Source organism: Salvelinus sp. IW2-2015, unplaced genomic scaffold (genome assembly GCF_002910315.2).
Source record: "Salvelinus sp. IW2-2015 unplaced genomic scaffold, ASM291031v2 Un_scaffold2182, whole genome shotgun sequence".
NCBI lineage: Eukaryota > Metazoa > Chordata > Actinopteri > Salmoniformes > Salmonidae > Salvelinus > Salvelinus sp. IW2-2015.
The window spans coordinates 77330-88623 of NW_019943512.1; the positions used below are offsets into that span (position 1 = coordinate 77330).

Here is an 11294-nt window from a genome sequence, read left to right on the forward strand (position 1 = left end):
GCCAGACGGATTACCAGAACGTGTGCTCCGGGCACATGCTGACCAACTGGCAGGTGTCTTCACTGACACTTTCAACATGTCCCTGATTGAGTCTGTAATACCAACATGTTTCAAGCAGACCACCATAGTCCCTGTGCCCAAGAACACAAAGGCAACCTGTCTAAATGACTACAGACCCGTAGCACTCACGTCCGTAGCCATGAAGTGCTTTGAAAGGTTGGTAATGGCTCACATCAACATCATTATCCCAGAAACCCTAGACCCACTCCAATTTGCATACCGCCCAAACAGATCCACAGATGATGCTATCTCTATTGCACTCCACACTGCCCTTTCCCACCTGAACAAAATGAACACATGTGAGAATGCTATTCATTGACTACAGCTCAGCGTTCAACACCATAGTACCCTCAAAGCTCATCACTAAGCTAATGATCCTGGGACTAAACACCTCCCTCTGCAACTAGATCTTGGACTTCCTGACGGGCCGCCCCCAGGTGGTGAGGGTAGGTAGCAACACATCTGCCACGCTGATCCTCAACACTGGAGCTCCACAGGGGTGCGTGCTCAGTCCCCTCCTGTACTCCATGTTCACCCACGACTGCATGGCCAGGCATGACTCCAACACCATCATTAAATTTGCAGACGACACAACAGTGGTAGGCCTGATCACAGACAACAACGAGACAGCCTATAGGGAGGAGGTCAGAGACCTGGCCGTGTGGTGCCAGAATAACAACCTATCCCTCAATGTAACCAAGACTAAGGAGATGATTGTGTACTACAGGAAAAGGAGGACCGAGCACACCCCCATTCTCATCGACGGGGCTGTAGTGGAGCAGGTTGAGAGCTTCAAGTTCCTCGGTGTACACATCACCAACAAACTAGAATGGTCCATACACACCAAGACAGTCGTGAAGAGGGCACGACAAAGCCTATTCCCCCTCAGGAAACTAAAAAGATTTGGCATGGGTCCTGAGATCCTCAAAAGGTTCTACAGCTGCAACATCGAGAGCATCCTGACTGGTTGCATCACTGCCTGGTATGGCAATTGCTCGGCCTCTGACCGCAAGGCACTACAGAGGGTAGTGCGTACGGCCCAGTACATCACTGGGGCTAAGCTGCATGCCATCCAGGACCTCTACACCAGGCGGTGTCAGAGGGAGGCCCTAAACATTGTCAAAGACCGCAGACACCCCAGTCATAGACTGTTCTCTCTACTACCGCATGGCAAGCGCTACCGGAGTGCCAAGTCGAGGACAAAAAGGCTTCTCAACAGTTTTTACCCCCAAGCAGTGGACTCCTAAGACTCCTGAATAGGTAATCAAATGGCTACCCGGACTATTTGCATTGTGTGCCCCCCCCCAACCCCCCCTGCTGCTACTCTCTATTTGTCATATATGCATAGTCACTTTAACTATACATTCATGTACATACTACCTTAATTGGGCCAACCAGTGCTCCCACACATTGGCTAACCGGGCTATCTGCATTGTGTCCCGCCCCCCACCAACCGCCAACCCCTCTTTTACGCTACTCTCTGTTCATCATATATGCATAGTCACTTTTTAACCATATTTACATGTACATACTACCTTACTCAGCCTGACTAACCGGTGTCTGTATGTAGCCTCGCTACTTTTATAGCCTCGCTACTGTATATAGCCTGTCTTTTTACTGTTGTTTTATTTCTTTACTTACCTATTGTTCACCTAACACCTTTTTTGCACTATTGGTTAGAGCCTGTAAGTAAACATTTCACAGTAAGGTCTACACCTTTGATATTCGGCGCACGTGACAAATATACTTTGATTTGATTTGAACTCAAGTCAAATGCCGACCATATTATCTCCCAAGAGAATTCTCGTCAGTGATTGTAACAGCCGTGTATATCCCACCTCAACCCGATTCCACATCGGCACTCAAGGAACTTCACTGGACTCTATGCAAACTAGAAACCATACATCCTGAGGCTGCATTTATTGTAGATGGAGATTTTAACAAAGCAAATTTGAGAACAAGGATACCCAAATTCTATCAGCATATTGATTGTAGCACTCGTGCAGGCAATACACTGGATCACTGCTACTCTAACTTCCGTGATGCATACAAGTGATCCATCCCCCGCCCTCCCTTCGGCAAATCCGATGACGACTCCATTTTGCTCCTACCGTCCTATAGGCAGAAACTCAAACAGGATGTACCCATGACAAGAACTATTCAACGCTGGTCTGACCAATCGGAATCCACGCTTCAAGATTTTTTTGATCAAGCGAACTGGGAAATGTTCCGTGCAGCCTCAAAGAATAATATTGATTTATATGCTGATTCGGTGACTGAGTTTATAAGTCCATTGGAGATGTTGTACCCACTGTGACTATTACAACCTACCCTAACCAGAAACTGTGGATAGATGGCGGCATTCGAGCAAAACTAAAAGCGTAAACAATCACATTCAACCATGGAAAGATGACTGGGAATATGGCCGAAAAATAACAGTGTATTTATTCTCTCCGCAAGGCAATCCAACAAGCAAAATGTCGATAAAGGGACAAAGTGGAGTCGCAATTCAACGGCTCAGACACGAGGCAGAAATTACGGACTACAAAAAGAAAACCAGCCACGTCACGAACACTGACGTCTTGCTTCCAGACAAACTAAACACCTTCTTTGCCCGCTTTGAGGATAATACAGTGCCACCGACGCGGCCCGCTACCATGTACTGCTGGGCCCCCCCTCTCCTACTCTGTGGCCGACGTAAATAAGACATTTAAACGCATTAACCCTCGCAAGGCTGCCGGCCCAGACGGCATCCATAGCCTTGTCCTCAGAGCATGCGCAGACCAGCTGGCTGGTGTATATTGTCAGACATATTCAATCGCTCCCTATCCCAGTCTGCTGTCCCCATGTGTTTCAAGATGGCCACCATTGTTCCTGTACCCAAGAAGGCAAAGATAACTGAACTAAATGACTATCGCCCAGTAGCACTCACTTCTGTCATCATGAAGTGCTTTGAGAGACTAGTCAAGGATAATATCACCTCCACCTTACCTGCCACCTTAGACCCACTTCAATATGCATACCGCCCCAATAAGTCCACAGACGATGCAATCGCCATCACACTGCACACTGTCCTATCCCATCTGGACAAGAGTAATACCTGTGTAAGAATGCTGTTCATTGACTACAGCTCAGCATTCAACACCATAGTACCCTCCGAGCTCATCATTAAGCTGGAGGCCTTGGGTCGAAACCTCGCCTTGTGCAACTGGGTCCTGGACTTTCTGACAGGCCGCCCCCATGTGGTGAAGGTAGGAAACAACATCTCCACTTCGCTGATCCTCAACACTGGGGCCCCACAAGGGTGCATTCTCAGCCCCCTCCTGTACTTCCTGTTCACCCATGACTGCGTGGCCATGCACGCCTCCAACTCAATCATCAACTTTGCAGACGACACAACAGTAGTGGGCTTGATTACCAACAATGACGAGACAGCCTACAGGGAGGAGGTGAGAGCACTCGGAGTGTGTTGTTGGGAAAACAACCTCTCACTCAATGTCAACAAAACAAAGGAGATGATCATGGACTTCAGGAAAAAGCAGAGGGAGCACCCCCCTCCCCTATCCACATCGATGGGACAGCAGTGGAGAAGGTGGAAAGTTTTAAGTTCCTCTGCTTACACATCACAGACAAACTGAAATGGTCCACCCACACAGACAGTGTGGTGAAGAAGTCGCAACAGCACCTTTTCAACCTCAGGAGGCTGAAGGAATATGGCTTGGCATCTAAAACCCTCACAAACTTTTACAAATGCACAATTGAGAGCATCCTGTCGGGGCTGTATCACCGCCTGGTAGGGCAACTGCAACTGCACCACCCACAACCGCAAGGCTCTCCAGAGGGTGGTGCATTATGCACAATGCATTACCGGGGGCAAATTACCTGCCCTCCAGGACATGTCACAGGAAGACCAAAAAGATCATCAAGGACAACAACCACCCGAGCCACTGCCTGTTCACCCCGCTACCATCCAGAAGGCGAGGTCAGTACAAGTGCATCAAAGCTGGGACCGAGAGACTGAAAAACAGCTTCTATCTCAAGGCCATCAGACTGTTGAACAGCCATCCCTAACACAGAGAGGCTTCTGCCTACATACAGACTCGAAATTATTGGCCACTTAATAAATGGAACACCAGTCACTTTAATAATGCTACTTTAATAATGTTTACATATATATACTGTATTTTATACCATTTATTGCATCTTGCCTATGCCGCTAGTCATCGCTTATCCACATATTTATATGTACATATTCTTATTTCATCCCTTTAGATTTGTGTGTATTAGGTAGTTGTTGTGGAATTGTTAGATTACTTGTTAGATATTACTGCACTGTCGGACCTCGAAGCGCAAGCATTTCACTACACTCGTATTAACATCTGCTAACCATGTGTATGTGACCGATAACATTTGATTTGATTTGATATGAAGATGCCGCTGTAAGAGATGACATTCCTTTCCCATCACGGTTAGCAGAGTTGCTATCGGACACTTTTGCTTCCTTTTTGTCCAGACCGGTAGCTATCTCATAGTTTTCCCATTGACAGAAATGTCCAGTTGTGTTATGTATCGCCCCTTCATGTCCATAGGTCTTGGTACTGGAATTACCGAGTAAGCCATGGTTATTATTTTTTGTGGCTGGTTAGCTAGTTGGCACGCCCTTCCTACTGTGCATTTATCCATGTGTCATGTTGATGAGTCAAGGATTTACCTATTTGGTTCTGACTTCTGACCCATTTTTTGTGCGGTGTTTGTTCTATACCAAACCAAGGTAATGTTGATTAGAAAGTCTGTACTTAAGCAGTACTGTGTAGCATGCATACAGCTCCATTCAGTGCATGTAAGTCATGCCTAACTTGGAAAAGAATAGAATGGAATAGGAAAAAAACATGTCTAAGCCTAATCGCCACAATGTAATTTACTTTTGTACAGCTGTGAACGACGTAGGCTACAAAATATTACCTATGCTAAAGGTATTCCCAGATCAGTGCAAATGAGCGAAGGAGACAAGGATAGGAAACCAATGGATGAAACCAGTTTAGAATAGAGGCACCAGTGGTGTAAATATTTAAGTAAAAAATACTTAAAAGTACTACTTAAGTAGCTGTTGTGGGTATCTGTACTTTACTTTACTTATTGTTATAATTTAGACAACTTTGACTTTTACTCCACTACATTCCTAAAGAAAATAATGTACTTTTTACTCCATACAGGAAAATGGTCTAATTCACACAATTAAAAAGAAAATCCCTAGTCATCCCTCCTGCCTCTGATCTGGCGAACACACTAAACACAAATGCTTTGTTTGTAAATGACGTCTGAGTGTTGGAGTGTGCCCCTGGCTACATTTAGAAAACAATTAGCTTAATATAAGGAATTTGAAATGATTTATACTTTTACTTTTGAGACTCAAGTATATTTTAGCATTACATTTACTTTTGATACTTAAGTATATTTAAAACCAAATACTTTTAGACTTTTACTCAAGTATGATTTTACTGGGTGACTTTCACTTTTACTTATTAATTATATTAAGGTTTCTTTATTTTTACTCAAGTATGACGATTAGGTACATGTTCCACCACTGAGATGTACCCCTCAAGTTCATCACATGCAGCCGGCAGCTCATCCTCCTCTCTCTAGCGCAGGTCCCCCGCAATTTGAACCGTGTGACGTCACCATGAAAAACCATACATCGACACCCTAAACAAGGCATGTCAATGTTCTTGTATTTAGATACAAGCTGTAGTACAGCACTTGTTGCGGCTATAAGGAGACCACTAACTTGCTAGSAAGGAAACAAGCCAGGAAAGCCAACTTTCTCCACCCTTAACAACTCCGAATATCGGTTTTGCAACGTCAACAAGTTAGCTACATGGTTGTCTTCTAGTTAAACAGGTAAATATCTGAAAATGTTTTGTCTTGAAAATAACGTTTGTTTTAGCTACTTATAGCTATCTAGGTTTAGTAGCTAACAGCAGTKTGTTGGTGCTTGATTGGAAAGCAGATCCAAAGAATTAAAAGCTAGCTAGCCCTTGATCATGACATTTAGTGCAATTACATTACACATAGGAGTCATTGGATGAAGCCGTCTTCTTTATGGGGGAGTTTATCCCCGAGGAAAAATCAAATCGGCTGCAACTGTGTTAAAACAGTGTACACGGTGTATTTTGCATTTGTGAAATTATTTTTGATGTGATTTTAAAGTAGAGGGATTTAGCTATATTTCTAGAGCAGTACCGCAATTGAGAATCCATTCACGTTTAAATGGAGTATTGGCTGTTTTGGCTTCCAGAGCCAATGCATCTTTAAAATGAACGTGTAACAAAACAAGCAATGTGAAATATATATTTCAAGAACTAATGTTGTTAGCTATGGTCCGAGTATTTTTTATTTAACCACCTTTCGGTTACTAGTCCAACGCTCTAACCACTAGGCTACCCTGCCGCCCCGAGTAACGTAGGCTCCTTTAGTCCATTATTGGGCTATCTATGCTAATATAATATAGCTATGATTAAAATACATATTGCACCTCATACGAAAATAAATTACTGAGCATTTGCTGTGGTGTCATAGTTTTCTATTAAGCCAATGTGAGTAGAAATGTAACTTATAGAAATGTAATTTTAATTTAAAGCAATTCTAAGAGGTTGTAGATCTGTTCTATGTGCGCTATTTCTTTACTGCCCGTCTTTAAAGTTAGGTTTTGCGTCTTTTGCTTTCGGTTTTGTACAACAGCTGAAAATACAACAATTTTGGTTATTGAAAATATATTTCACAGTGCTTGTTTTGTCACAGAAACTRTTATTTTAGTAACCAGGAAATCAAATCAAAAATCAAATMAAATCATACTTTATTTGTCACATGCGCCGAATACAACAAGTGTAGACCTTACGGTGAAATGCTTACTTACAAGCCCATAACCAACAGCGCAGTTCAAGAAGAGTTAAGAAAATATTTACCAAATAAACTAAAGTAAAAAGTAACACAATAACAATAACGAGGCTATTTACCGGACCTTACAGGTTTAGGTCATTTGTACCTGGGTGATTCTGCAACTTCGGGCACTTTGGCCCGGCAAGCTTTCAGAAATTAAAATGTATTGAAACACCATTTTACCAGTATTATAATCGTGTTTGATTTGTCTATAAATAATATCTGATAATGGCTGCGATCGTACTATTCAGGAATTGATATATTTTCGTCATTTTTCTCAAACAGCCATAGGCGAATGTCATTTCCATCACATCATTAAACATCCATTTTAGTTGAAAATGAAATATCAYACAATTATTTTATAACACMKTTTTTATACATTTGTACATTAACTTGCATTGAATATTATTTGAAGTGCTTTTTAAGGTTTTCCTAAAATGAAAAAACCAACACAACGCCTGACTGTATAACCTTGCCTTTGTGACAGCTGAAAATATTTTATTTATCATTAAAAAAATAAGATATTTCCACCCAACCTTTTTGTCAGATTATGATAACAACCATATTATTTCCCTATCTAAAACAAATCAATCAATGTAAATTATACATAATATAATAATTTACCTAAAAATATGGGTGTGGTGGAAATGATATCTATGATAAAAAATAAAATAAAAAATCTATGAAAATAATATTTTATTGCCAACATTTTGAACAACAACCATTGTGGAACATGTAATTAATTTAAGAAAAAGTAAGATTCCAAAAGTGGGCAGAGCTCAARGAAGTAGGCCAGTGTTTTTGAGAGAKAMRCCCAGATTGCAGAGGGGTCATCCGCATAGAAGAGCTCAGTGAGCAAAGTGAAACGGTATTTTGAAACAATAAAATCCTTTTCAAGTTCTTCAGAGTTCCTTTCATTTTCTGTTTTGTCTTTGGGGAATCTTGTCTGTCTATTTTCTTCATCAGTTGATCATTCCTTTTTTTGTWTTTCTCAGTTTTCCGTTAAGCTTTACCAGGTTTGGCATTTGTCATGCAAAGATCTCTATGTTTTTGAGCGACCTGTTCCAACCGTTTTCCTTCCAGCGAGTATTAGACTTCTCCTTCCTGCTGCAGATGATGAGGAAGGGGTTTCAGGGCGTTCATCAGGGCAGGTAAGTTAGGGGCAGGTATGAAGGCCTCATGTTCTGRCTGCAAGTCATCTGGTGACTGAGGTGATGTGTTGCCTGATAGGTAGGTCTCCATTGYAACTGTTCTCTTTAAAGTCTGTCTTCTATTCCGTTGGTTACATTTCCATTGCCATCTCTTGCTTCTTTGTTCTCGCTTTGTAAGCTCAGAGATAGATATCACTTCTCCATTTTCTTTTTTCTTCCAGTATCTCTCCCTGTCTTTTTGCAGATGTTCCTGGTATCGTATAGGATCATTTTTTATTTTGTTTCTATATGTCTGTGACCTCTGTGCTGTTTTATGTGGCATCTTCTAAAAACAAATAAATACTACTTAAGTTTTCCAATTGTGCACACCTTGGAGCATTTTCTGGATTAAAGTAATTTAAAACATGATTAAATAAGCCTAAAATAAAAAGTAAAAAGTAATAACATAATGGATTTTTGTCATTTCTACCACGTTCTGTCATTTCTACCACGTTCTGTCATTTCCAGCACAGTTAAGTTTGCGATGGAAATGACTGTGATGGAAATTATGCATATTTTTTTCTAAAATCCCCAAAATTGAGCCTGAGGACATAGAAGTTCTTGTAGTTGCAGAATTACCCACCTGTAGGTAGGGGTGAAGTGACTATGCATAGATAATAAACAGCGAGTAGCAGCAGTGTACAAAACAAATTGAGGAGGGGGGAGGGGTGTCAATGTAAATAGTCCGGTGGCCATTTGATTAATTGTTCAGCAGTCTTATGGCTTGGGGGTAGAAGCTGTTAAGGAGTCTTTTGGTCTTAGACTTGGCGCTCTGTTATCGTTCGGTAGCAGAGAAAACGCTTGGGTGACTGGTGTCTCTGACAATTTTATGCGCCTTCCTCTGACAAGCCTATTATATAGGTACTGGATGGCAGGAAGCTTGTYCCCAGTGATGTACTGGGCCRTATGYACTACCCTCTGTAGCGCCTTACGATCAGATGCCGAGCAGTTGCTATACCAGGCGGTGATGCAACCGGTCAGGATGCTCTCGATGGTGCAGATTTTGAATGTTTTGAGGATCTGGGGACCCATGACAAATCTTTTCAGTCTCCTGAGTATAGGAATAGGTTTTGTCATGCGCTCTTCACAACTGTCTTGGTGATGTGGACACCAAGGAACTTGAAACTCTCGACCTGCTCCACTACAGCCCCGTCGATGTTAATGAGGGCCTGTTCGGCCCACCTTTTCCTGTAGTCCACGATCAGCTCCTTTGTCTTGCTCACATTGAGGGAGAGGTTGTGGCAGAGCGATTTCAGCATATTGCAGCTTATTTTAGTAACCAGGAAATGGCAGAGCGATTTCTGCATATCGCATCTTTAACGTTAGAAATGCCAATCCCAAAAATACTATTAAGCTACGTTACGCAAAGCTAATCAAAGGACTTTCATGCCATGGCTAGCTAACCTAGAGGAGTCCTATGATGTAACTTGTCTGAGGTCGATGTAGCTAGTCCTGAGAGCCATAGAGGTGTCCAAATTGTGCACACAGTGACCCACCTGTCTTGTCAGTGTCAGTCATGATCATCTATTACGGCTAGGATTCCATTCACTATATAAACATCCTTTATGTCATTATATGAATTATAACAAGAGATGGCTAACTAGGTATGTTCCTTGTAGCCAATGTTCCCTCTAAGCTGCATACGGGCGTGCCGCTCCCCCGGGACTGCYGCACAGAAGAAATATCAGCATGCTCAGAGAAGCACGGGATTGAATTTCACTCAGTTGCACCCTTTAGTTAACACTATCAACGTTTCCCTTTACTGTGGAAATTGTGATCGAATCAACGTATTATTAGCCACTTTCAATGTAACATACCGAAAGAAACCAAACTATGCAAGACTTAGTATGCAAAACTAACTATGCAAGAGATTTTGTTGTAGGCAGAATGCATCGGAGTAGGAATCCAATTGCATTGACAGGCACGACGCAGGCCTGTACTGTAAACAGACCAGTGCACCATAACCAATCAGAGCTGCGGTAGGCCTATATGTAAATAGACCATTGCTATATATGGATCTGTGCCATTCACTTTGAACTGGACTGTGTTTACAGCATGAGCGGTCGTCAGTAGATGCACTTGTTTTGAGATCAAAGCCAGAGTGTGTACATGTGTTCATATCTTTCGAGTTATTAGCCCAGTTATAGATCATGTGTAGTCAACAATGGGAGGAGTGATTGCTTCCTACAAAATGTGTGCATTTCTAGACCTCTTTGAAAACCAAGTCAGTGAAGGAGTTTTTTTTATGTCTTAAATGGGCAGTGTTGTGTTTTGAGACGGGCTTGAATAAGCTAAGTAGCCAATAGGCAGAGGGTAGCATAATTTGTCTGATTCTCTGTAATAATGGTATGGGAATAATGATGAATTTTATTTTGTAAAGTGTTGTTTGATGCAAGAAACCACAACAACATTTTCAGTCGCCTCCTTGTCTGAAGGACAAGTAAATAAACAGGTTAATGTCAAGCCATGCGTGTCCTCTTCTGGCTGTGCCGGGTGGAGATTATAACAGAACATGGCCACGATGTTCAAATGTTCATAGATGACCAGCATGGTCAAATAATAATACTAATCACAGTGGTTGTCGAGGGTGCAACAGGTCAGCACCTCAGGAGTAAATGTATGTTGGCTTTTCATAGCCGATCATTAAGAGTTTCTCTACCGCTCCTGCTGTCTCTAGAGAGTTGAAAACAGCAGGTCTGGGACAGGTAGCATGTCCGATGAACAGGTCAGGGTTCCATAGCCGCAGGCAAAACAGTTGAAACTGGAGCAGCAGCACGGCCAGGTGGACTGGGGACAGCAAGGAGTCATCAGGCCAGGTAGTCCTGAGGCATGGTCCTAGGGCTCAGGTCCTCTGAGAAAGAGAGAATTAGAGAGAGCATATTTAAATTCACACAGGACACCAGATAAGACAGGAGAAATACTCCAGATATAACAGACTCACCCTAGCCCCCCGACACATAAACTAGCAGCATAAATACTGGAGGCTGAGACAGGAGGGGTCGGGAGACATTGTGGATTTAGGATTTAACCCTACTCACTTTGCCAAAGCACAGGCCCCACACCACTAGAGGGATATCTTCAATCACCAACTTACCATCCTGAGACAAG

The 11294-nt window shown here is 42.4% G+C and overlaps 1 protein-coding gene across 1 annotated transcript in view; it reads left to right on the forward strand.

Moving 5' to 3' along the window:
* The first annotated feature begins 3170 nt into the window (after positions 1-3170).
* LOC112073188 (copper-transporting ATPase 1-like) overlaps positions 3171-11294 on the forward strand; it is a 42162-nt gene continuing 34038 nt past the window's right edge. Inside the window, 3 exon segments of the mRNA XM_070440065.1 lie at positions 3171-3311; positions 8080-8147; positions 8392-8405. Of these exon segments, the coding sequence (XP_070296166.1) occupies positions 3171-3311; positions 8080-8147; positions 8392-8405 (223 nt within the window).